General features: G+C 55.5%; 3 protein-coding genes across 5 annotated transcripts in view; 1 reads left to right on the top strand and 2 right to left on the bottom strand.

Moving 5' to 3' along the window:
* Nucleotides 1–15,380, bottom strand: part of LMX1A (LIM homeobox transcription factor 1 alpha) — a 44,328-nt gene extending 28,948 nt beyond the window's left edge. Inside the window, exons 1-2 of one of the 2 annotated variants that reach the window (XM_050900738.1) lie at nt 15,305–15,380; nt 14,532–14,718 (exon numbers count right to left, since the gene is read on the bottom strand). In XM_050900738.1, the coding sequence (XP_050756695.1) occupies nt 14,532–14,718; nt 15,305–15,380 (263 nt within the window). Of the gene's footprint in view, nt 1–14,531; nt 14,719–15,300 lie in introns of both variants that reach the window. The other variant, XM_050900739.1, reaches the window with a different exon arrangement.
* The window catches only part of ALDH9A1 (aldehyde dehydrogenase 9 family member A1), a 533,528-nt gene that overhangs the window by 438,857 nt on the left and 70,763 nt on the right, over nt 1–23,908 (top strand). The gene's annotated exons all lie outside the window — the stretch shown is intronic.
* RXRG (retinoid X receptor gamma) overlaps nt 23,735–23,908 on the bottom strand; it is a 40,280-nt gene continuing 40,106 nt past the window's right edge. For both annotated transcript variants that reach the window (XM_050900732.1, XM_050900733.1), the window contains exon 10: nt 23,735–23,882. In XM_050900732.1, the coding sequence (XP_050756689.1) occupies nt 23,735–23,882 (148 nt within the window). The remainder of the gene's footprint in view (nt 23,883–23,908) is intronic.

Genomic DNA, 23,908 nt, shown 5'->3' on the forward strand with positions numbered 1-23,908 from the left:
GCCAGCATCACATGATCCGTTACAAAATACGACGGGCTGTACTTAGAGGTTACACGCCGCAGGACAAATTTAACACCCGAGAGCGTTCCCGATCCCACTGGAAGAATTCCTGGCAGGGGCTCAGTAATCGCCCACTACTGTAAGTGGCCAAGTGCCATTGCATCGGTTCGGCTCCAGACACATGAGGACCTCGTTCCTTATCTCTGACGGGAGAGATGCTTCAGCTGATGGATGACACCATGCAAGATGATGAATCCCCCAGCGGCGGGTGGGCCTTGAAGCAGAGAGTAAAGGGAATCTGCAAAAGATGCTGTTCCCAAAAGCCTTCACTTGTTTGAGAAAGGTATTTAAGGGCTGCAATTAAAAAGTTGCATTGAAGGCAGCCTGACTATGCAGCTAGGAGGTCCATTAAGAGATCCTCTGGAAGAATGATGCTCTGGTGAACATCTGAAAAACAAGCAGATAGAATGGAGGCATCCTCAAAGGACGATCAGTCCACAGAGGCCGATGCCTGGGGACTTCCCAGCCCAGCCATGAGAAAGAAAGGCTCAACACCAGGAGAAATTGTCCCTGCTGCCATCCTACCAGCTGTACACAAGCTCTTCCAGAGCCAAGCCGGCTATTTTCAAAGGTGGAGCAGGCGGGTGCTACTCTGAAGCAGAGCCCAGGAAAGGTGCAGGGCAGGCAGGGCGGTAGAGCCTCTCCCAGCAGCGGATCCAGACCCAGCTCAGCAGTGAGCCAGACCTTGCCGCTCCCTCCTCCTCCTCCTCTCCTTCCCTTTCCTTTCGACTGGCCCCAGCCCCGCGTTTCTGGAGCGGCAAGAGTCAGTTCTGCCGATGCTGCTGAGGGGCCCCGAGCCAGCTCTGGCTATAATCTCAGGATGAAAACATCGGCTCTGAAACACAGCAACGGGAAAAACAGACAGGCGGACACGTGTGCACACATGAGGACTCCTGTAATTAGGAGAGCTCCCACATTAGCAGCGAGGTTTGCGATAACGGGCAATTTGGCGTACCTGCTTTGATCCGCAGGCTCTGATTTCAGGGAAGGGGCATGCTGTGCTTGGTTAGGGTGGGCTCACCAGCGAGCGGGATGGACAGCGTTTTCTTCCAGCCCTTGTGAACACAAACCCATGACCTTGCTGCTCCCGGTCCAGTTTGCCCTCCAGGCTACACCGAGAGCCTGGCACCATCCCGGCTGTGGTGCTTACGGGAGGAAAGCATTGCTGTGACAGGCAAGTGGGGATGCTCAGAGCGGGACCACACCGGATCGGGCTGTGGGTGACCCCAGCACCTGATGCTAAGAAAAGACCAGGTCAGGAGCGCCAGCGTGGAGGCGATGGAGCCAGGTCAGACCAGCGACAAGACGACAGAAAACGTCGTCAGGCCAGCAGCTATTTTTATCTGTAAGGACCAACACTTAATACCCTCCTATCTCCCACAAAATGTCACTTGAGCTCCAGCAGAAAGTTTACACCACTCGCAGACAAGGGCTGAAACCTGAGCACGTAATCCCTGCTCCAGTCAAAAGTTTTAGTGGGATTCGCAGCGTCTGGACAGGGGAAGATGAGAAAAAAACCCTTTCCCCTGAGAAATGATGGCTGGGGCTGAGGAGAGACGGGACAGGCAGGTCCCCTCCTGGCACCATGTCCCTCTGCAGGGTCACTCTGCAGGGCACAAGGGACTTTGTAAGCCCTGGACCTACATCATAGCCTCCCCACAAGCTTTAGCTACCCTAAGAGGGTCTTCAGAAGAGAGGGGAATGGGGAAAGCAAGGCGTTCACCGCCCCACTCGCTGAACGCCAGAGCCCCCAGGGAGATGAAGGGTCGAGAGGAGCAGGGTGGGTTGGGCAGAGCCCACAGGAGGGTTTTGCAGCAGGTCAGGGCAGGACACCCCATCGAGATATCACTGCCACCCCTCTTGGCAATTCCCCCCTCTCCATCAGGCAGCTCTAATTACTTCAAACACCATCTCCCCACTGCCCCCTCTCCACTCCGCTCCCACCCCCTTCCCTCTCGCCGCGAAGCCCAGACCCAGACATGCCTGGGGCGTGAGGAACAGAGGCTTCCCTCACTTAATAAAGCCAAGGCAGAGCAATGCCGTTATTAACAGCAGCCTGGCCCCCCGCTCCTTGCCGACGGTGGGAATATTGCAACCGGTAATCCCGGAGGAGCGCCCCGGCACTGCCCCGACAACGGATGCAATAACACGGCCCCTCCGGGCCCTGGCGCTGCCCTTTTATATTGCAGTGAGTGTAAACGCCAGTGGGGTCCTCTCCCAGGTCTCCCCTTACATTGCAAGCAGCATTTAGTATCAGGGATGGATGGATAGATGGAAACCCCCTCCTTGGTCAGGCACAGGATAGCTCAAATTTAGGATGGCATTCTCCGGCAGGTTCTTCCCAGGGAGGGGCAAAAAAGTAGGGAGCAAAGAGCTCCGGCTGGGACTGAGCCACGGTAAAATGCGCTGTGACACGGAGATGTCCGGTGCGCTCAGAAAATGAGGGTACCTCGTTAAGGGCTTGCACAGAAACTTACAGGAGGTGAATTTTGCTAGGGATAAAACGCATGAGCTCACGTGTGCCTTGGAGCTGCCCTCATCCGCCCTCAGGTGGCTTTTTTCGCATCACGCTGCCTTTTTTAAAATTAAAAAGACTGGCCAAAGCGGTCAGGATGGAGGTGCAGGTGAGGAGAGGACCTAGCGGAGGACAGGGCTGGGCGAGCCTCGCTGGGCTCCGCAGCCCCCGGGAATTGTGTATGGGGGCCGGAGGGAAAGGCACGATTGCTGATGAAAGGGCAGGGTGAGGGTTTCCCAGGGGCATGTGCAGCAACTCGGCGCAAGCAAATAATGGACGTTGATGGGGAAAACCAGCTCCGCTAGACCCAGAAATCCTCTCTTACAGCAAGAAGCAGGGTAAAAATCCCAGAGAATATGCTGCAGAGGCAAAACCCGCATTCCTGAGATGGCCAAGAAGTGATCGCATCTATCTCCCTCCATCTCCCATTTCTAAGATCCATTTCTGAACCATCACCAGCCAAGAAACTTCGGTTGATTGGACGTGGTTAAAGCAAACACACGCACACAAAAAAATCTTATAGCTGAAACTTGAATGGCCTCCACAAACATCTTGCATATTTTCAAGGACACTGAGGAAATACACATTTTTCCCCCCTTTTTGTGGACTTAAAAAAAATGCCCCAAGGGAAAAAGTCATTTAGAACTACTTAGGAAACACAAAGCATAAAAAGCCTATAATTATTTCTCTGCCAAGGGCTTGTCAGTTTGAAAATCCTCGCTCTTGAACCACTAATCCTTATGGAAAAAAAAATGCAGCTGCAGCAAGATGCATTGTTGGTTGACTTTTGCTGCACTTTTCCAGCACGAAGGCACTAAAGGGGGAGACGTAGATTTGGTTTTCGTTTCATTAGCACCTTTCACCCACAACGTGCCCGATGCACTTCCCCGGCCAAGCAGGGAGACCTGCAAAGCATCGCCCCGAGGTGAGGCCAGCGGCTGCTCTGCATGAGAACGGTGCTCTGCAGGCATCAGCCTGGGGAGGGGAGGACCAAGGCTGATGTTCAGAGGCAGAAGTGCCTGAAACAGGCAAAAATAAATCAGTTCAAGGTGGGGGTATATTTTACTTTAAAATTCAGGAGTTCCTGAGATTTTTGTTATGCAGCTGGAAATAGCATAAAGACATTATTGGCAGGGAAACTGCACTTTCTCTGGAGGATGGGGATGGGCCATCCCAGCATAGCAGGGTGGATTTGGGCTCTCTGGTTTACCAGCCAGATTCATCACTTCATGTCACCCTGCCTGGATAAGGATGGGTGGCATCAGCGCCTCTGAACTTGGTTGGCCACAGAAATGGTCCCATGAAGCTAGTTGTGTCCCCATACGTACGCCAGCATCAAAGCACTGACCGTGTTTCTTCCATCTTCACTCCAGCCATAAAGAACTACAGTTTTGCCACGAGGTGAGAGGAGGAGAAAGGTGAAGCGCTGGGAGCGGGCAGGAGTCCGGCACACTCAGACAGAGGTCGTTCCCACTGCAAACCCTTACCGTGAAACTAAAAATGGGATCCCGCAGAGATTCCCAACGCAGCACATCTGGAGAGAGAGCGCTTCTCCCCCAGCCCCGCACTGGCCGACTGCTCAGGGTCTTGGCTCCACATCTCAGCCAGCCGAAAAAAGGCGCGAAGGTAAGTTTGCTGCTGCGGAGGAAACTCCCATAAAGACCCTGCCAAGGGCACAGACACTTTGGCTCTTGCTAGGACCCAGTCGGAGACTGCCAGCGCAGGCATGTCGGCAACCCTCCCCTGGAGTGTCTCTGGCGGGTGCTGCAAGAAGTGTGTTACACCAGACAGAGCGGGTGAGCCACCCAGATCCGGCTGCACCCTGGCACCCATCCATCCACACTGCCTGGGTTTGGAGCTGCAGAGCAGAGGGCATCCGTCACACATGCATCTTGCACAGCAGGGGCCAAAAAAATCTCGTCCCTGCCACGGGCAGCTTTCCCCCTGCCAAGGATAAACGCCTCACTTGGACCTACTTTCCCCATGCAGGGCCCTTCACCCATCTCTGATGTCTTCTCCCATTACTTTCTCCTAATCCATCTCCATAACAGCACCTCCCATCAACGTGCGTTTTAATGTCCTCGAGATAATGCATGCAGGAAGCCTCTCCTCCTTTCTGGTTAACCCTCCTTCCTAGGGCCAGAGCTGAAACAAGCTCGGACTCAAGAGCCCAGCCTACAAGACTTTAAGCTTCATTAAACTTTTAAGCCAGTCTGTTAAGGTTGCTCTTTCAGCCTTTCATAATTACGGCTGCAGAAGGAAGGAGTAACATTCACCTGAGCAGGCATGAAGAAGATTCAAACACTTAATGGCTTTCCTAACCAAGCTCCCACGTCCACATCACTGTTTAAAAGGATCTGCTCGATATCACTCCAGTGCTCTGCCCTGCAGCGGAGATGCTGAGATATACATAATTCAGTATTTCAGTTCCCCATCGCCAACCCAGCTGGCCACACATTTGGCACAAGCAAGACTCAAGACACATGAGCCTGAGCCATCTCGCCGCAGCAGAGACCGCAGGCGCCCAAGCCAAAAGGATGGTTGGGTTCACGGACACAGTTCAGGTGAGTAAGGTGCTCTCAGCTCTCCCTGCAGCCAAGATCTGGAGTTCAGCTTCTCCGTCGGGCAATTCAGACCTTGGCTTGGCTGAACTGTGTGCTCCAGAGGAGCCTCATCCTCCCCTTCAGCCCTTGCAGGAGCCTACAGAAAGTGGTCTGCAAGCAAAGAGGAGACGGTCGCCCCATCCTCAACACCCAGCGTAGGGCTGGGGTCCCACACACCCGACGCACACGCAGCACAACTGCTGTTCCCTCCTCTCCTGTTGCCTGGACGGTCCTCTCTAAGACCAGAAATGGAAAAGATGCCCCAGAACTGTGTTGTAGGGCAGTACCAATCCGGGCTCGACACAGAAGCCATTGGGCAAGAGCTTTGGGGTTGCGCCTTGACAAATGTCCACTTCCACTATCAGCACCCGTGAATTTATTCATCCGATGGCATCAAAATCACCCCTGTGGAGGCAATTGTGACCATGTGTCATTTCCCATGCTGCATTTCCCTCCTCCTGTTTAGTTACATTACTGCAGAGGTTAGTAACATTTTGCATAGCTAAGATGCTGTTTTCCAGGAATAAAGACTTAATAGAGCCGGCAAATGCCGAGCAGAAATTTTGACAATGAAAGCATCCCTATGTTTTTATGATGGCAGGCGTTGGAGGGAAGAAATTACAACACTGACTCTTTCAAATAAAAAAACTGCTGCAGCTGAGAACTGCCTTCAGGTCCCTTAACCTATTTCTCTCCCCTTTCCAAATTTTCCCTGCCAAATGCTTCCCTGAGCTTTCAATAGCAAAGAGAAAATTCCCGCCTCCTTCTTCCTGCTTAGCCACCTTGGGCGATGCTATGCAGTGAAAAATCGACTTATAACGTGGTCCCACTGGCCCCAGGCAGGGAAGAAGGAGCCCTCGGTACACACAGGCTCCAGGTTCATCCAAGGAGCTCTGCAGCACAAAACCAGAGGAGAGGATGCACGTCCCAAAGAGAAGAATCACATCCAAACGGAGGATTCTCCGGGAATCGCCCTTGCCTCTTGTTGTGCTTTTAAGACCCCACTTTGCTCCCTTGCAGGGCAGGGGACCTGGCCCAGAGGGATTTTGGGGGCTCGCCGCCCCACCGCGATGGTGGTTATCATTCCAGAGGAACAGACATACCGGGAGGGAGATTTTGCACGGTGGCGGCGGGGGCGGAGGACAATGGGCCGAGGAGCGATGGTCGCATGAAAAGGGATTTGTTCCGCTGTCAGGGACAGAAAGCTCTCCTTAAGAGCAGTGTTAGGAAATGAAGCCCACAAGGGAAGGAGAGGGGTAGGGAGCGGCGAGAGACAATGTATGGACGCCCGTGGCAGGGGGACAGCTGGGAAGGATCAATGTCGAGCCCCGATGGGCTCGCAAAGCACGAGTACCAGCCGAGGAAGCCTCCTCCAGCATGCTCTGCCCTTTGAGGCATTTGCCCCGAGGAAGAGCAGGATGCCTCTGAGCAGGGCGAACCTTTCATCTGCAGCCACGGAGCCCCAGCGACCCTTCAACGAGGGGAAGTATCACTGCCTGCTGGGATGTACCGGGATACAGAGGAGAGCGGTTCTCCTACCGATTCGTGCCTTCTCCTATCGATTCATGCCTTAATCCTACTCATTCGTGCCTGGGAAAAGCTGGTATCTCTCACAAGCAACACAAGCTCTCGGTCACCTTTGGTCAAAGGTAGCCCAAGGTGGAAAACACAAAGGCAGGCATGACATAAAAATCAGGCAAATCTGGAGAGAGACTGAGAATTCATGCCTGGCATTCAGACTCACCCAGGAGGATGCTCAAAGCACTTATGATGATGAATGAAGCCTTTTTTAGCTAGATTCATATTTCCAGCTCCATTTCATGGGTGAAGGAGCCAAGTTTCAGCTCTTTCTCCTGCATGCAACCGTGGCCCATCATACCCCGACCAGGCACCAATGCAGGAGACCTGAATCCAAAACAGGATCATATTCATGGGCACGGGAAATGCTCTACTGAAAACAGGTAGGTGCATGCAAGCACACAGTGCAATATGAGAAAACAAATTGTTTGCATTGAACACAACATGGTTTCAGCCCTGTATTGAGAAACGCACACGCCACCCTCCTGAAAACTCAAAGCTTTGTGGGAGAAAACACCATTTTCGGATAGCCAGCCTACAAAATGTGGAGCATCTGAAGGATCCCTGACAAGCTGAAGAAATTGGTCTTTTGTTAATAAGATCCCAGCAAACCGATAAGCAAGAAGACAGAGCCATCTGATGGAAAACCCCCCAAATAAACAGAGACCAGTGCCACCAGCCCGACGCCGTGCCCCTGCCACCAGCGCAGCCCTGGCACAGCACTGCTCACCGGTCAGCCTGCTCCACGCCTTTCACAAAAGCTTCGGCATCCGGCTGTCCGTAAATATTTGGGATGGGAAGCCAGGGATTACAGAACCCCTCTCCTGGGCAACCAAGGTTTGATGATCTTAAAAAAAAAAAAAAAAAAAAAAAAACACCAAACAAACAAAAAAACCCAAACAAACCACAAAACCAAACCTCAAACAGAGCTGCAATGAGATGCCTCCCGGTTTCACGAGACAACCTGGGTGCATCCATTGCCCCTGAGGCCAACAGCCCCAGGAGAAGATACCCGGAGACCAGCTGGCTCCTTCTGCCCAAGCAGGATTCCTTCCAGGTTAAAAGTATTGAGGAACAAAACTGAAGTTACAGGCTAGCATAACTGTGGCTATAGGCTTTCACACACGTCTGCACAGTGTTTGCCATGTCAGGGAGTGCTGTTAGTCACCCCCCACCTCTCCCTTCTGAAATCTCTTACAAATACACAGAAATTCAAACTTCTCATGAAAACACATCTATGGAAAAAAAATATTATTTTGGGCCAATCCCAGTATTTCACCCTAATAAAATCCAAATATCTTCTCCCTGCTTTAAAGCTATTCTTTACTCCTATTGCAGAGGAGATGCTTCATTAAATTGCAGGCAGAGGCACAGTCCTCCAGCCCAGGCCCCCTGTCCCCACTTCACATTTGCATCTGCAGAGGGCACGAACCAGAGACAAAACAGAGCGCAAAGGGACAAAGAGCGTCTTGAGAAGAAAAATACCCAGGACACCTCTCTCATTTCCACTTCCCTCCACCTTGGCTGCAGCCTCCTCTTCCTCAGACATCCTCCAGCATTGAGGCATGCTGAGTAACCCCCTTGGCTGCACACCGCGGGGTTCGCCAGAAGTGGAGAACCGTGATTCCAGACTCAAACCTGATTCAAACCGTTCAGTTTTCCCTCTCGCTCAGTCAGAAGCAGGACTTGCACCCCTGCGAGCATAAGAGGAGACCAGCCCTCACCCCCAAAGTCCCCTTCTCCCTTTCCAAGGCAGAGGGTGCTTCGGGGTCCCCCCGGCCGCATCCTGGGGGACTGTGCATGATCTGAGTCAGAAACTGCTGCGGGTTTAGGTATGTTGAGGCCACTCCACTGCTGCCAGCAGGGATGGGGGCAGCCGGCGGAGCTCAGCCTCCCCAGCTGCAGGCAAATCCTGCCCGCGCACTGGCCAGACTGCAGCACGGCTAACACCCGAGACCACCACCCTCTCCGAAAACGGCTGGGGCTGACCACAGCTTGGGGTTTAGACCCTGCCGGAAAGCTCCCCGAGGAAGGACCGAGCAAGAAACCAAATTGCGGGCTTTCTTAAATCCATGGCTCGGCAAATCCCTCCCTGTGCCTGGCGGCTGAGAGCAGGTGAAGAACTGGCGAGGCGAGGGCTGGCGAGCTGGGGCAGGAGAGGACCCCAGCTGTCTCTCCAGCTGGTGGAGACAAAATTCTCATCAAACCGAAACAAACCCCCCTTTCTTCCACCAGCCCGTTTCCTTTCGGCGCCTTCATTGCGATAGCAAAGATCTGAAGCGGTTCCCCCAGCTCCAAGCGCCCCGTCAGGGGTTGATCCGGCAGCGCCATGCCACAGGGGGAGAAAGAAAGAAAAAGGGGAAAAAAAGTCATTGTAGGTTTGAAATAAGACGGCAGAAACCATGGAGAGTCCCAAGGATGCTCAGGTCCTGGCTCTGCCGGCGCTGACCTGCAGCCTCCAGGGTCCCACTGCCAATAAGCAGGAGAAAGGGTGACCCCAAAGCCACCCCTGTCGCCACCACGGAGGGACAGATGACGAGTATATTCGGCTGCCTCACTCCCAAGCTGCCAAACGTCGCTCCCTTCCAGGCCTTTCTATGAAACATTAATTGGAAGACACAAATCTAATTAAGGGCAAGGGGAAGGGGCAAGACGCCAAATCTCTTCTCCGCTCCCGTTGGAAAGGGGGAGCCCTGCGAGCGAGCAGCACAGGAGGACGGGGGGGCGGCAGAGATGGAGGCAAGGCATATTTTTCTTGCCTTGCTTTTCCAGCTTGGATCCCGCAGCAGCCTCCGTAATGCCCCTCTCATCACCGCATCCCGCTGCTTCCCCGCTTCCCCCCCCCACTGGCATAACAAGGCAACTTAATAACAAAAACCAAAGGACCGGCGCCTGGTCCCAGCCTGGCAGTACCCACCACCGCATCCCTGGTGGGGATGAGGCCAAATTCGGCTGTCCCAGAGCCACCCTCATCCCAGCCCGCAAAGAGTCGGCATATTTCCACCGGGAGCCGTGGGAAAGGGGGTGAGGACAGAGAGGGGTTTGCTACAGGAGTCGAGGTGCTGAGCAGGGCTGGAGAGCAGGCAAGAAGGATGGGAAGTGCTAGAAGAAAAGATTGAGGGATGGGAAAAGACAGGCAGGCAAGAGGGACCATCGTGCCGCAGAGCTGCCACGTGCTCTGCTACCCAGTCCGGGCCAGCCTGATTGCCCTTAGTGCCTGGCCAGCTGGAGAAACCCAAGTTAGCACCATCCTCTCCATAGAATGCCCTACAAGAAGGGAAAAGGACCTCCAGAGGGCATATTGCACTGTAGCTGGGCTGACCCGTGGCTTTCTGGAGGACCTGTTCTCTCCCATCACCCACAAGAAGAGCAAAAAGTCCCATTTCTCCAGGCAAGAGAAGGCAAAGGACTGTGAATCGCCAGCACAAACCCCCCAGAACATAGGAAGTCTCCGGCCCGTGGGACCAGGCTGCTCTAAAGTGCTCAGCATCAGCATCACCTTATTTGTTCAATCCGTTTGGGATTATTCCCCTCGCAACCCTTCCAGGCCGGGGAAGCAGTGCCACGGTTTGCAGCTAATTGCGCAATTACATTCATTACCCACGTTAAGCAAGATAAACAGCCACCATGCTTCAAACCTCTTCCCCCTCTCTCCTCTACGGCAGCAGCTGCCGGACGAGCCTCCAGCGGGCGAGAGGAGGCTGCGCTGCCCGGAGCCGGGCAGATCCCACCTTCCCCTGGGCAGAGCCAGCCGCGGTCTGCCAGGACCATGCTGCTGGGAATTCAGGTTCATTCCCCATACGAAGACGCTGGGTGTGATTTTAAAACCCAACACTGATGGGTTTCTTCACACACGTTTTCTTTTGTGCGCGTTCAGAGCTTGGAAGGATTTTTTTTTTTTCCCCTCCCCTTCACAGCCTCCTCGTTTTAATTCACAGAGGAGGAGGTGGAGGCACCCACGCAACCCCATGACTCCGGGAGCAGGGGATTTCAGAGCCAAGCAGGAGGAGCTTTGCAATGACGGCGCAAAAGCTGGCAACGGCACAGAGCCGTCAAGCCGTGCGAAGACAGGGCGAGCATCACACAACTGCCTCCCTCGGCCGGGGAGCCCGGCACGGCGGCGGTGGCTCGGGGGCCGCGGCCGCCCCTCCGCTGCCGGCGCCCACATGCCAGGCCTGCTCCGAGATGTGCTGGCCATCTGCTCCTGCCAGCCGGGGCTGGGGCCGGGGCTCTGCGCCGCGGCTGGGGACGTGCCAAGCCGTCCCGCCGTCGCCACGCTCCCCAGCTGCGCCCCCCGTCACGACTGCACCGCTGTCAGCGCTCCCGGCCCCCAGAACCGGCCGGCGGGGTTTCTGCACGCCGCTGGCATCGCCTGCGGCGGGGCTTTGGGATGGGGACGTCCCCACAGCTCCAGGTCCTCCCTACGGCTCTGCTTGGCCCACGCAAACCCACTGTAAAACACCTCTGGGCAAGCGGGGCTCAGTCGTTCCCATCCTCATGTGGATTTTAAGCCTCCGGGGCAGCCCCAGTCTTCCCATCGCTTCCAGCACCCCTCCCCATTTATGGCCAGGTTTGACGTTGCCCCCTCCCCCCCCCCCCCCCAAATCTGCCACCACAAAAGCCCACCCCCCGGTCACCAACACAGGGGCCCCGCAGCCGGGGTGCGTCCCCAGGGCCGCTCTGCAGTCGGGGAGCCGGCCAGGGCGAAGCCTGAACCTTGTCATAGTTGAGACTTATCAGGTTTGGACAAGCGCCGGGGGCTGCCGCGGGATTCAGGATGTTCTGTAACAAACGTCCTCTGCCCCAAATAGACGCCGTCCCAGGGGCATGGGCTCGAGCTGTCCCTCCCCAGGAGCCCTCCCCGCCAGCGCCGGGGAAACTGGTCCAAGAGTGAGCCTCGGCACCCCAAGTCCCTGGCCGGCATCGCTGTCTGAACTGCCCACGGGTCCTGAGCTGCAGCCCTGGGCACCCCAAAAAGATGCCGAGACCTGGCCCAGCATCCCTGGTCTTCAATCCATCCCTCTCCAGGTCCTCTCCCAAGGTCTTCCTCTTTATGAAAGACAAAGAAATCTAAAACATGTGTTTTAATAAATGATTCCTCAATTTCTAGAGTCCGGCAAGTCAGATGCTTGCTTAAAACCATCCGTAACACTTTCCATGGGTGTATTTATAACTAAAGGCATAACTCTGCCGTCTCATGCTCTGTCATTAACCCTCTGCAGCCTTGTTATAAACGGAGCTCAGAGAGCAAAGATACGTGTCAGAAAATACTGCACCTACTCATCCCTGGTAAAACATCCCAACAGTCACCATCTGGAAGAGAAATCCCTTCTTTCAATTAAAAAAAACCAAATAAACAAAAAAACCCAAAACCACCAGCACCATGATACTGGCAGGTAGGATCCCGACTGTTTCCCCGAGACCCGAAGCACCGGCGTTTCACATGCAGACACCCCAGCCCTCCCACCCGGCGAGCGCCGCTGCGCCGACGGAGAGGCCCCCGGAGCCCGGCTCCACTGGCGCGACCGCCGGTGCCGCGGGGAGGATCAGCCGCTTTACACCATCGTGCTGCGCAAGGAGTGTCAGTCACCCGCGATAATTAACCAGCTATCTGCTCAAGATAATTAGCTCAGTCCAAGAGCAGTGGCTCTTCCCCTGCGTGTTTCACACTGAAAGCCCCGTTATCGGCATCGGCACTGCGGCGGAGGCAGGCGCAGTGCTCCTGCACCGGGGGAAAATGCTCAGCCCAAAGACAGGACGGGCAGTTTGGGCAAAGAAAGATGTTTTTTTGTTAAATACATAGTCATACATAAAGCTCGGCAGAGCCCAAAGGGAACAGCTCTTCAGGACTCTGCTCCACATCCTTGCCGTCCCCAGGTAAGGAGTCGCAGCGCCGGCACGGCGGAGAGCCCTGCCGGGGCGAGGGAGGGAGCAGGGACATGGACCTGCAGCCCCATACCAAAAAAATAAAATAAAATAAAATTCAAGGGGATAACAACGTGATAGCAAGGGGCAGGCAGGTGCAGGAGGGGAAGAGGCCAGCAGCGGTTCAGGGCTAAAACCATCACACCTCGGGGAAACCGCCTGCCGCAGAGCCCGCTCCCCGGCTCAAGCAAAAGTCACCAACCCAAATGCAGCTGGGAAATAACCAGGATAAACGGTGCCACCGCCAAAGCCTAGGAAATATTTGTGACTTTTTTTTTTTTCCCCCTGCAGTCATCCTTGTCCATCCCGACAGCGAGATGGGCACAGCAAGAAGCCAACTGCGGCACCGATTTCTTTCACGGCCAAGAGACATAGGAGGAGGGTTTCAGGTTGGAGCCGGCTTCCAGAGCTCAGAGGCTGCAGTCAAATGCGCAGAGAGTAAAACCCACACGTGCTGCAAGCTGGAAAGGCATTTCTGTGGTAATATTCCCCCCAATTTCCCCTTAATGCTCCAAACGGAGGCACTGACAAAGCAGAAAAAGTGAATTAAATTGTGTTGGAAACACATGGGAACCGGTAGCCAAATTTCTACAGACCAACAAGCAGCGCACCCAATCTTGACAAATTTTTGCCTAAAAAAAGCAGCCCATAACGCAGCTCTCTCCTTTCCACTCTCGCGGCAGCTAATTCTTCCGCTCTTTCGTAAACATTTGAAAAAAAGGTCACGCGCACAAATTCTGCTTTCAATTTGCCTTGTATCCATAGTGATTAAACTCAGACCCACAATACGGGACTTAAAGGAAAAAAACTTTAAAAAGGCCTGGAGCAGGGCTAGCCCCCGGCACGCTCGCCAACCCACCGAAGGCCAGGGACGAGAGCATTGCCGACGACTGTTTTCTCGTATAACAGCGACCTGGGAATTAAATCACGAGGCTCCAGCAGCCGTGCTATCACCATAGCGAGGGATCCGGTCCCCCATCTACACCCTCCTCAAGAAACAACCAGCCTGGAGGCAACACAAATTTAACGGCTCCGAAACCCAGCCAGGGAGTGAGTCCGGCAGGGACGGCAAGAGGGGGATGAGCAGGAAAAAACAAAAGCAGCTGCAGGAGAGGAAAGACTCAACAGCCTTCTCCCCGTTCCCACTGGAAAGGTTTTTCTTTAAAAAAAGAAAAATAATTTTCTTATTGTCTTTCCCCCCCAGCCCCACACTGGCCAAAGGGGAAGCGTCGGGGCTGGAAGCTTTAACCACCTACATCCAAATTTCCTGCTCCATCACAGCCCCAGGCACAGGCAAAGCCTCCGCTGTGTGATAGCAAACGCTCCGAATTCAGCGGGGCCTTCCCTGGTCCCTGACGAGTGCCTCAGTTTCCCGTCCAACCGGGGGGAGCAATAGCATTGCCCTGCCTGTGGGGATATTAGGAAAATAGCCCCATCCAGGACCAGGTCAGAGAGGCTATAATGTTCCTCCTGCAGACGCTCAGTAGGAAAATAAAGCCAGAGGAGACGGGAAAACGCTCGGCCCCGTCCCTGTGCAGCCCCGGCGTTACCGGGGGTCTCGCAGGCTCCCGGCAAAAGGCTCCTAAATTCCCAAGGCACAAACCGAGCACAACAAAACACCTCTAAAAAGGGGAGAACCGGGGTGCGACGAGGCTGCAGGGGAGAAGCACAACTCGCCACGCAGCACCGTAAGGCTGACACCTCTTGGGACACACGGGGCAGGGGAAGCGGGGAGCTGCGGGGGGACGCCGAGCTCCCCCGGCCCCCCGCGCTTGCAGCGGGGCACTGGGGCTTTGCGGGCGGTGGGAGCGGAGCGAGGGGGGTTCACTGCGGGGCAGGAGGACACTTACTTCTCGTAGTCCAGCTTGCAGTAGAGCTTCTTGTCGCGGTAGAAGCAGGTGGTCTGCAGGGGCTCCTTGCAGGACGCGCACTGGACGCACTGCTCATGCCACAGGCTGTCGTTCAGGCGCAGCAGGAACCGGTCCGAAATAACTCGCTGGCACCCTTCGCACACCGACTTGGGGGTCGCAGCTCTGCCTGCGGGGAAGGACCCGGGGGCAGGGGTGGGTGGAGGGAGAGGCGGACGGGGAGACGGGACCGGGCGAGGGATGGACGGAGGATCCCGCTGCTCTCGCTTCCCCCGCACAGGCTGGTGGGCCGGGGGGTGTGCGGGGCGCTGCTCCGGGATCCGGGGGGGACCTGTGCCTTAGGGGAGCTCCGGGGGGGACACATCACCCCCAATTTCGTTCCTCTTGGAAAGGCGGCGGCGGAGCCGCAGCTCGGAGAGAGGCGATTGTTTGAAACCGATATTAAAACGAAGAAAAAAAAATAAAATAAATTATTTATTGTTCGATACGAAGGAAAGGCCTTCGTTGCACGGGGCGGGGGGCACGCACAATTTAATGCATTCGCGGAACGAAACGGGAGCGGGGAAGGCGGGCGCCGCGGGCACTCCCCGGACGAAGGGAGCGGCGCGGCGCCGGGCAGGGCTGCGGGCAGGAACGAGCCGGGGGGAAAGCTGCCCCCGGCCCCCTCGTGCCCATCGCTCGGGGTCCCCCCGGCCGTGCCCCACCCGGGGGGGGGGGGCGAGTCCCGGGAGGGCAAGCGGGGTGCCCCGACTTACCCAGCAGGGAGGAGAAGGGGGCCGCGGGGTCCAGGGCGCTCTGCAAACTCTCCTCCATCTTCAGTCCGTCCAGCATGGTGGGGAGCCGAGCCGGGCCGGGCGAGGGGGCCGCGCCGCCCGCCTGCCAACACAGCCCGGACACGCCGCGCTCAGCCCGGCCGCCGGCCCCGCCGCCCCCGGCCGGGGCTTCCCCGCCCCGGCTGCCCGCCCGCTCCCGGGGCGCCCCGCTCCCCTCCTCCCTCCCTGCCGCCGAGCGGGAGAAACCCACCCCCCCCGCCCCGACCCCCCGCTCCGGCTTCGCAGCCGCTGCCCCGGGCGGGCTCGCAGAGTCCCACCAGCCCCGCGGCCCCGACGTGGGGGGCGGCCGGCCCCGGGGCCCCCCGCCGCAAGCGGGACGGGAGGATGCGGGGCTGCCGTCGGCGAGGCTCGGCCGCTTACCTGGGGCGGCCCGGGCGGTGCTTTCCTGCGGGGAGCCGGCGGGAGAGGCGCCCGCAGCCACCGCTCCGGGGGGGTCCTGCGGTGGCTCCTGCCTCCCCGGGCTGGCCTCCCCCGGCCTCCCCGCCGCCGGAGCTGCCCGGGGTGGGGAGCGAGCCGCGGCGACCTGGACGGCTCCGGAGCGGAGCGCACCAACCTGCGGGGAAGCGCCCGTCCGACTGCTGCCAAGGCACATTTCCTGGAGCTGATACCTCCCTGCCCGACCCCCACCCCCTGCCCTCCCCTCTCCACCCCACTCGAAATAAGTTTCCTCCCCGCTCTCCTGCCTGGCTGCAGGCACCGGCCCCGCCACGCCTCGAGGGGCCGGCGGCCCTTCCCGGCTCCGGGGGGCACGGCCGGGCCGCCCCGCGGGGCGCCGGGGCAGCCCCGACTCCGCTCCGCTCCCTGGCTTTTTTTCTTCTTTTCTTAGAAAGCAAGCCAAAAAGAAGAAAAGGAAAAAAAAAAAAAAAAAAAAAAGGTGGAGGGTGGTGCCCCGCCACCGCGGCTCTCCCGGTAGTGAAACCGGCTGGAAATCAGCTCCCCCTTCCAGGAGAAGCCCAGGCCGGGAGTTTTTAGGAGAAAGCCGGTCCCCGGCCCGGGGAGGCAGCGGCCAGGGCGGGATGCGCTCCCCGGCGGGGATGCGCTCCCCCGCGCTGCGCATCGCCCCGGGCGCCTCGCTCCCGCCGCTCCGGAGTATTTAAGGAAAATGAGTGCTGGGAGGGGAGGGAGGAAAAAAAAAACCAAAAACCAAAACCACAAAACCACAAAGCCGGAGAGCTGCCCCAGAGGGCTCGTCGCCGGTCATCGCTGGCGCCGAGCAGGGCCCGGTCCGCTACGGGCGCCGGTACCGCGGAGCCGCAGGGGGAGATGGCCCCGGGGAAGCGCCGCTCCGGCTCCGCCAAACCGCATCGGTTTCGGGGAGGGGAAACCCGCGGAGGAAAGATCCCGCCCGGCCGGGGAAGCTGAAACTTGGAGCCTTCCCGCAGCCCCGGCGATTTCCCGTCCCGCCCGGCTCTCCCCTTCTCTCCTGCCTGGGGGCGGGGGGGGGGGGTCGGGTCGCTATCTTTCGGGGAGTTTCACGGGCCCCGCAGGCCCGGAGCCACCCGCAGCAGGGCCGGTGCCGCGTACCTGCCGCTGCCGGAGCAGCCTGGGCAGCGGGGCCACGGCTTCCCCCGGCACGGAGGAGGGCTGGGTTCCCCCCTCTCCGGCTGACGGGGGGGGGGGGGGGGGGGAAACGGCTGCAGACCTGCTAGGGACCCGCTACAGGCTCGTGGAGGGTGGGAGGTTTTTAGGGGCCTCACCTCCTGTGTTCACCGGTGACCTTGGCACCAGAGGCAGGAGCGCTCCCAGCTTCTCTGTGGGGCATCCTCGTCACCAAGTGTTCCCCACGCCCAGATGACGTGGGTGATGCAAGGACCAAGGTCATGTCCTTTGGGAGCTCATAGGAAGGAGAGAGGCCACAGGTTAGCACGGGTGGATCACACCCTGCCAAAATCCCATGGGAGAGGGAAACAGGGTTCCTGGGACAGCCCCACTGTATCCCAGTATAACTATACTGGGAGCTTAGGCACAAAAGCATCAGTACCATTGCACAGGTCAGCGTGAAATGGCTCTGATCCCTCACATCCAGGAAGGCTGAGCTGCAGCTGCAGCAAGGAAGCACTGGGCTCTGATGCCTCTGTCTTTGTCTCTTCTGAAGGTCTCCAAGCAGCTCCAGCCAAGTTTCTGGGTAGCCAGATCTATTGGAGCCACATACCAGATCTATTGGTGCCAAGACACCAGCCCAGCAAGGACTCCAGCATGACCAGGGGCTCCAGGCACCGCACGCTGCTCTTCCTCCCTGTGCAAACTAGCACAGCCATCCCATCCCATCCCATCCCAGCTGCAGAGCCGTGCAGGGCAGTAGATTTTCCTTACACAGCCAGGGGTCAGCCCCATGGGGTGGGAAAGGCATCCTTCAGCACTGCTGAAAACTGTGGCCCTGTACAGGGCACCTTGCTTCTATACTCAGACTGCCCACCCGATGTGGTCTGATCAGAGATGGAGGAACAGCTGGGAGGAAAGTCATTCCCCCCTCGATCTTGTCACCCCGCAGTGTTCCTCCTCCTCCTCCTCTCCAGGCGAGGAGGGGTCTGGAGACCGCCTTACCTCGCAGCTCTCATGCACAGCTCCCAGCTCCGTCTATGAAGGATCAGGCTTGAGGGATGGGCCCAGCGCATCACACCGAGGGGGCTGCAGCAGGGTGTTGTTGCCCATGATTTACACACATCCACCAGCTCCCACACAGATCACAAGTACTGGAGCATGCCTGGTCTCGTGCAAAGGATGGTCACCAGGTGAACCAGTAAAATATGCAAGAAATACACTCCAAAACCCCTCACTCCCAAAGCACACCTTCACCTCGGGCAATGGCCCTACGAAAGATGGGGGGAGTATTTCAGCCAGCTGACTGCAGCCTCTGAGGGCCAGGGTTTCCATGATTAGCTCACCCAGGGCTGAACTAGGTGCAGCAGCCCACAGCATCAGCAGCTGAAGAGAATTAAACTAGAGGAGAAGCAGGACTAGGCTTTCTCCTTCTAGCTGTAGGGTCTGCAGGCAGCCAGGTGTTAAAAACCTGTGCGGTCTGGGAAAAACAGCATTAAACAGAAGCTGCCTACCAAATTAACAAGCCCACAGCATTGGAAGAGGGGCCGCACATCCCTCCCAGCCACTTCCCTGCTGGGGTTGCCTAGCTCTCATGTTTTGTGCCAAGGAGTTTGGGTGGACCAGCAGGTCCCTACCATTCACTGCTGGAAGGAGATCAACAGCACTCAGCTCCAAGGGCAGGTAGCCACAGTCACAGCAACAGACATGGCTCCAGACAGCAGGGAGCCAGATCCCTCCTCCAATATCACCTTAACTCTGCCCAGCAAAGAAGATGCAGAACCATGCAGGAGCAGGGAGAGCTGGACCCAAGAGCAGGCACACAGGAGACCAAGGAAGAGGGTGGTTATGAGTTGTGCTTCCCTACACACACTCCAGCCACCTCCCTTGGGACAGGAGTCACTGGGCCAGCTAGCCAGCATCATCAGGGTGCCTTTAATGCCTGAAGCCAACTTGACCCAGAAGACAAAGCCCTGCCCCCCACCCAGAGACATCCCCCTACACCACTTACCCCCATAAAAAACACACCACCCTCTCCTTCCTGCCACCCTCACAGCCCTTTGTAGGCATCAGCTGCTGCACACCCAGCTGGGCTGGCCAGCCCTGGTAGAGAGGCAAGCCAGAACCAGCCCACAGCCACAACGCTGTCAAATATCCCTGGGGTGATAAAATCCTCTCCCTTTACCACTGAAATCCCCCAAACCAAGCCTGTCTTGGGTAGAGCTAATTGCACAGAGGGCATAGGGAGAGAGACGAGAGAGGTATGGGGTGGCAGCCACTGGCCTCACGTAGGTATACGTTAGTCCTTGTCCACTAATGCTTGCAAATGCCTGGGGATTTATCAGGGCTTCTCTGTCTTTGTAGCATGCTTTCCACCACAATGTACCTCGCCATGAGATAAAAGCCATCATCCCCTGAAAGGGGATACACACACTGCTTCCCACTGCTGCCATCAGCTCTGGGGAGCCCCATGTGCCTCCTAATCAGTGTAATTCCTCCTCTTCCTCCTCCTCCCAGTGCCCTCTGGTGCTCCAGGAGGTGCCAACTCAGCACAGCCTCCACAGCTTCCCACCCGGGCCTTTAATGGGACAGCGGAGAGCTGGGAGCGACGGAGAGGGGACAAGCGGAGAAACCAGGCAGCAAAGAGAGCATCTCAGGGGAGCTCAGGTGTGATGGTGAAGGCAGTCCAGGGCCCAGCCCAGACAAGACGTCCTCGAGGAAAGGCCAGTGGTGGTGGCACTCAGTTCACAGTCACACCATCAGTGTGTGAAAGTCATCTCAGGTCTCTAGGACATGCCCATGAATCATTAAATTCAGCAGGAAGCCCAGAGCTGAACTGAATGCAAACATTCCTGCTTGATTTCTGGGTGAGAAACAAATTCAGCTTAGCGCAAGCAATGGAGTTTAAGGGTTTTTTCATTTTCCAAGGTCCTCATCATAAGTGGCTAAATCTGCTATTTTTTGAAGTCCCCTCCATGGAGCACTACAGAACAAGCAGCTCAGAATTAACAAATGCTTTGAAATGTTTGGCCTGTGCACTAAAACAAAGCTTGTCCATGGCTGCTAACTCAGAAAGCTCATGAGATGTGATGCATGGTGGGAAAGAGAACATGACACTTTGCCTTGCACCAGTCATTCCCAGAGCCTGGTTTGTTTATTGTTCCTGGAGCAAAGGAAAAAATGTCAGAGCTTAATCTGAGGCTATGAGGGTTTTCATGGGGAAACCAATGACTGGATCTTCAGACTAAGTGGTGGCAAGACCCAGGAACTGGAATCTGGCAAGAGCAAAATGCAGAGGAGATAGGAGGAGCCAGGTTTCAGTAGGAAGGGTAGGTAGCTGGACCCTGGTATGCTTTCCTTGTTATGCCTAAAAAGTGGCTGATGCCTGGATTTTGAAAGCACCATCATGACATATGTCTGTGAGGAAAAATGACAGCATTGGAAGGGACTTAAAATTTGGTATTTCTTGATTTTTGAGTTCTTCAGCGCTATTTTTGAATTCTTTGTGCAGCTGTAACTCCACACAAGCTGGGGCTGAATGTATGTGCAAGGATAGAAGTTTTCTTTGGCTTATCCATGATTGTGATTTCCACTATTTTATGAAAATTAGGTTTTTGCAGGGCTGCAGATTGGGTAAGCTCCAGCCATGCCAAGCTGCTGTTCTTCTGCAAGCAATTCATCCTGAAGGAAAAATACACCAGTGAGTTATTACTAACTGCTGTGGGATTTGCTCCTCAGGGTGTCCGCAGAGACTCGCCCCTATGCTTTGCAAGGCTAGGGGAAGCACTGCTCTTGGGCAGCATTTTGACACCGTTGTATAGAGGCCCACAACATGAATCAGGGATCCGAGGGTTAGGACCAAATCCAGGAGATTACATCAAACCTCAAGTCCTCAATGATTGCAGACAGAGCTCCGTTGCCCAATGACTTCTTTCCTCTGCATAGGACAGCTGTCTGCTAGTGACACTTTCAGACTTGAAAGCGGTCTCTTATTTACAGAAGCCATACTCCATGTCTCATGGTCTTCCTGCCCTACCAGACACAGGGTGGGGGAATGGGTGGTGGGGCGTGCATTAAGGAGATGATCAAGCACACAAAATTTTCAAAAAAAAACCATTAGTCATCTGGAGAAAGAGGACAAGCCCTGCTCGAAGTGCAACCTGGAGACCTTGTGGCCCAGAACACAGAGACCACCTTTCCAGGGGCTCGAGGCAGACTGCTAAGAGTAGGGGTGCTCAGGAGCCACAAATGGCCACTATGAGACTTCCTGCCCCAGTCTTGGTCATCATATCCCATCACTTCCAGCTTCAAAAAGTGACTGTTCATATTGCAGGCAGTGGTCTGGATCTGCTCACAGACAGCGGACCCAGATCAGCATCAAGACAGTCGAGGTGAATCGCTCACGGGACTTAGCAAGCTCTAGTTGCACTGACTGCAGCAGTACGTGCAGGGCCATCTGGGCTATGCGCTGGATCCCACTCTTCCGTCCAGTTTGTTTTTCTCTGTTCCCTATGTGCTGAGCTGTTCTGCCAATGTGGAATATCAGGGGCTCTGAATCCCTCATCATGGACTCAAATTAAGCCACCAAGAGCCATCATGCTGTCTACATTAAACGCCTATCAGAGAGGGCTGAGCATGGCCCAAAGCACTTCTGTAGGTCTTCGCCAAATTAAACTGCACCTTGCAGCTCCATGTAAACCCTTATGATCACAGCTGCAACAACTGTGTGCCGAGGACAGCCCGTGAGCTCCTGAAAGAGACAGCACTATTGGTGTGGAAGCATCCTGTCCTCTCCAGCTGGCTCAGCCCGCTGTCCTGCCGCGGCTCACCCCAGAGCCAAAGCCCACTCTGAGTTACCACTGAGTGCTGCAGGGCTCCAAAATAGCACTCAGACACCATCTTAGCAAGAGGTCTGCTGCAGGCATGAGGACCCTCAGGTTTTCCTCTATGTATTTCAGCAAAAAGCATTAATACCACATGGTCTATCTTCAGACAGTGGCATCAGCTCCTGCAGCCCTTCTCTTGCTAAGCCTGCTAATGCCAAGCAACCTCCTTGATTTAAACCATCAAACCTGATAGCAGGGAGGTCAAGAGAAACTCAGGGCTTTATAATCAGAAAAGAAACCCAACCCAGCTAGCTGGGGACCAGCTCATAGAAGCCCACAGCTCTTAGAGGGGGAAGCCTGTAGCAGACCAGGCTGGAGGTAACCTCTTGCTTTGCCTAACCAGCCGCATGGTGTGGGTACCATCCCAGCACAGGCTGCATGCAGCGTCTCAAACTCTGGCAAAGGTTTTACAATGAGCAGGTTGAATATTTTCTGTCTTTAAACACTTCCCTTCTAATGGAAAGTTACCTTTTCAATTAATAATATCCCCTTGGCCAGTGCTTTTCACCTCTTTTGAAATTCTCCCTGTTTTTTTTAGTGTCACCAGGAAAAAAAAAATTTTTAGGAGTTTTCGTAATTTGGGGGTTTTGTTTCTTTTTCCTGCTCTTTTGATTCTCTTTTTCCTTCTCACAGTGAAATACTGGAGAATGAATCATGTCCCCGTGTGGGAGTTTTAACAAAATGTTTCATTTTTATCTTCTTTCTTTCCTGTTGTCACTACTCCTTTCCCTCAAACTTCCCCGAGTCGCCGAGCGGCAGCATTGCAATCTGTCACGCGGACAGACGAAGCACGGCTGCATCTCACCGCACTGTCTGCTGAGAGGGTCAGAAGGGGTAGATCACTTAACACTACACCTGTTTTATGAATAATAATACAGACAGTTTTGCTGGGTTCCTGGGAGGACATTTTCCCACCAGGATAAGCTCCGCATATTGAACAAATTAACGTCTTTAACTCGTTTGACTCTGGTTAGCTCAGTTGCAATGGGAAGCTCCAGCGGTGCCATTTGAGCAGGGGAAAGACCAGGCAGAGTTTTGAGGCAGGTTTGTTAGAGTGTCTTGTGCTTTCCCTCTCTCCAAGTTTCACTTATGGAGGTATGAGATTATAAATTTGGGGTTGAAGAGCCTGTTTCCAGTGCAAAAATGAGAACAGGATCCATGAAGCTTCAGAAAATTGAAAATTATCCATGAGCACGCCAGGTTTGGGTCACCCCAAAATAACCCACCTGGACCAAAATGAAGCACTTCGGTTCTTCCCTCAGTGGCTGGATTAGCTCAGAAAAGAAAAAGCACATTAAAAAGTTGCTTTTTAAATGACTTTAAAAATTCCAAAGAATTCAAAGAGTCCAAGAGTTTCTTTTTAAGATGGTGGAATGAAATGTTCTGATTCAAAGCAGCAAGTTTCTCCAGGTCTTTCCTTAGCAGGAGCAAGAAGCAACAATACCTGTCCTCTCTTGGCCGGAGGACTGTGCCCATCAGCACAAGCAGCGGTATTCCGAGTGATGTTCCTGCCCTGATTTGGGCTGCCCAAGAGTCTCAGGAGGGTCCCTCAGCCCCATCCCAAGCCAGACCTGTGACCGCAGCAAAAGACGACACTGCTCTGCCAGCTCCAATCAGTGCCTCTCTCATATATTATTTTATTTGTTTTGTTGGCTTTTATTGAGAGTGAAAAAATAATTTAAAGCAATTATCTGTACAGGGGGGCAGGGGAATGGTTAGCTGGTCGGAGGATCTGTGACCCCCCACGGCCAGGCCAGGGAGGGTTAGAGGGGGTGATTTACAGCTGTACAAAAACACGACAATCCCACCGAGGAGGAGCAGAGGGTGGAGGACATCTCTCGAGCTCTCGCAGGCTCAGAGCAGAGGGGTGGGAGGCTGTGCAGGGGCACGGGGGGGGCCAGGGTCTGGCCAGAGAGGGGCCAGACCCTCAAGTGACCTGCAGGGGTGTCTCCAGCATCTCCATGAGGAAGGTGTCGATGGGGGTGTCCCCAATCAGCTTGAAGAAGAAGAGGTGCTCCAGGCACTTCAGCCCGATGGACCGCAGCGCCGGCAGGCGCAAAAGGAGTTTGGCAAACCTGGAAGAGAGCAGAGTCAGAGGCAT

Source organism: Gymnogyps californianus, chromosome 8, assembly GCF_018139145.2.
Source record: "Gymnogyps californianus isolate 813 chromosome 8, ASM1813914v2, whole genome shotgun sequence".
In the NCBI taxonomy this organism is placed as follows: Eukaryota; Metazoa; Chordata; class Aves; order Accipitriformes; family Cathartidae; genus Gymnogyps; species Gymnogyps californianus.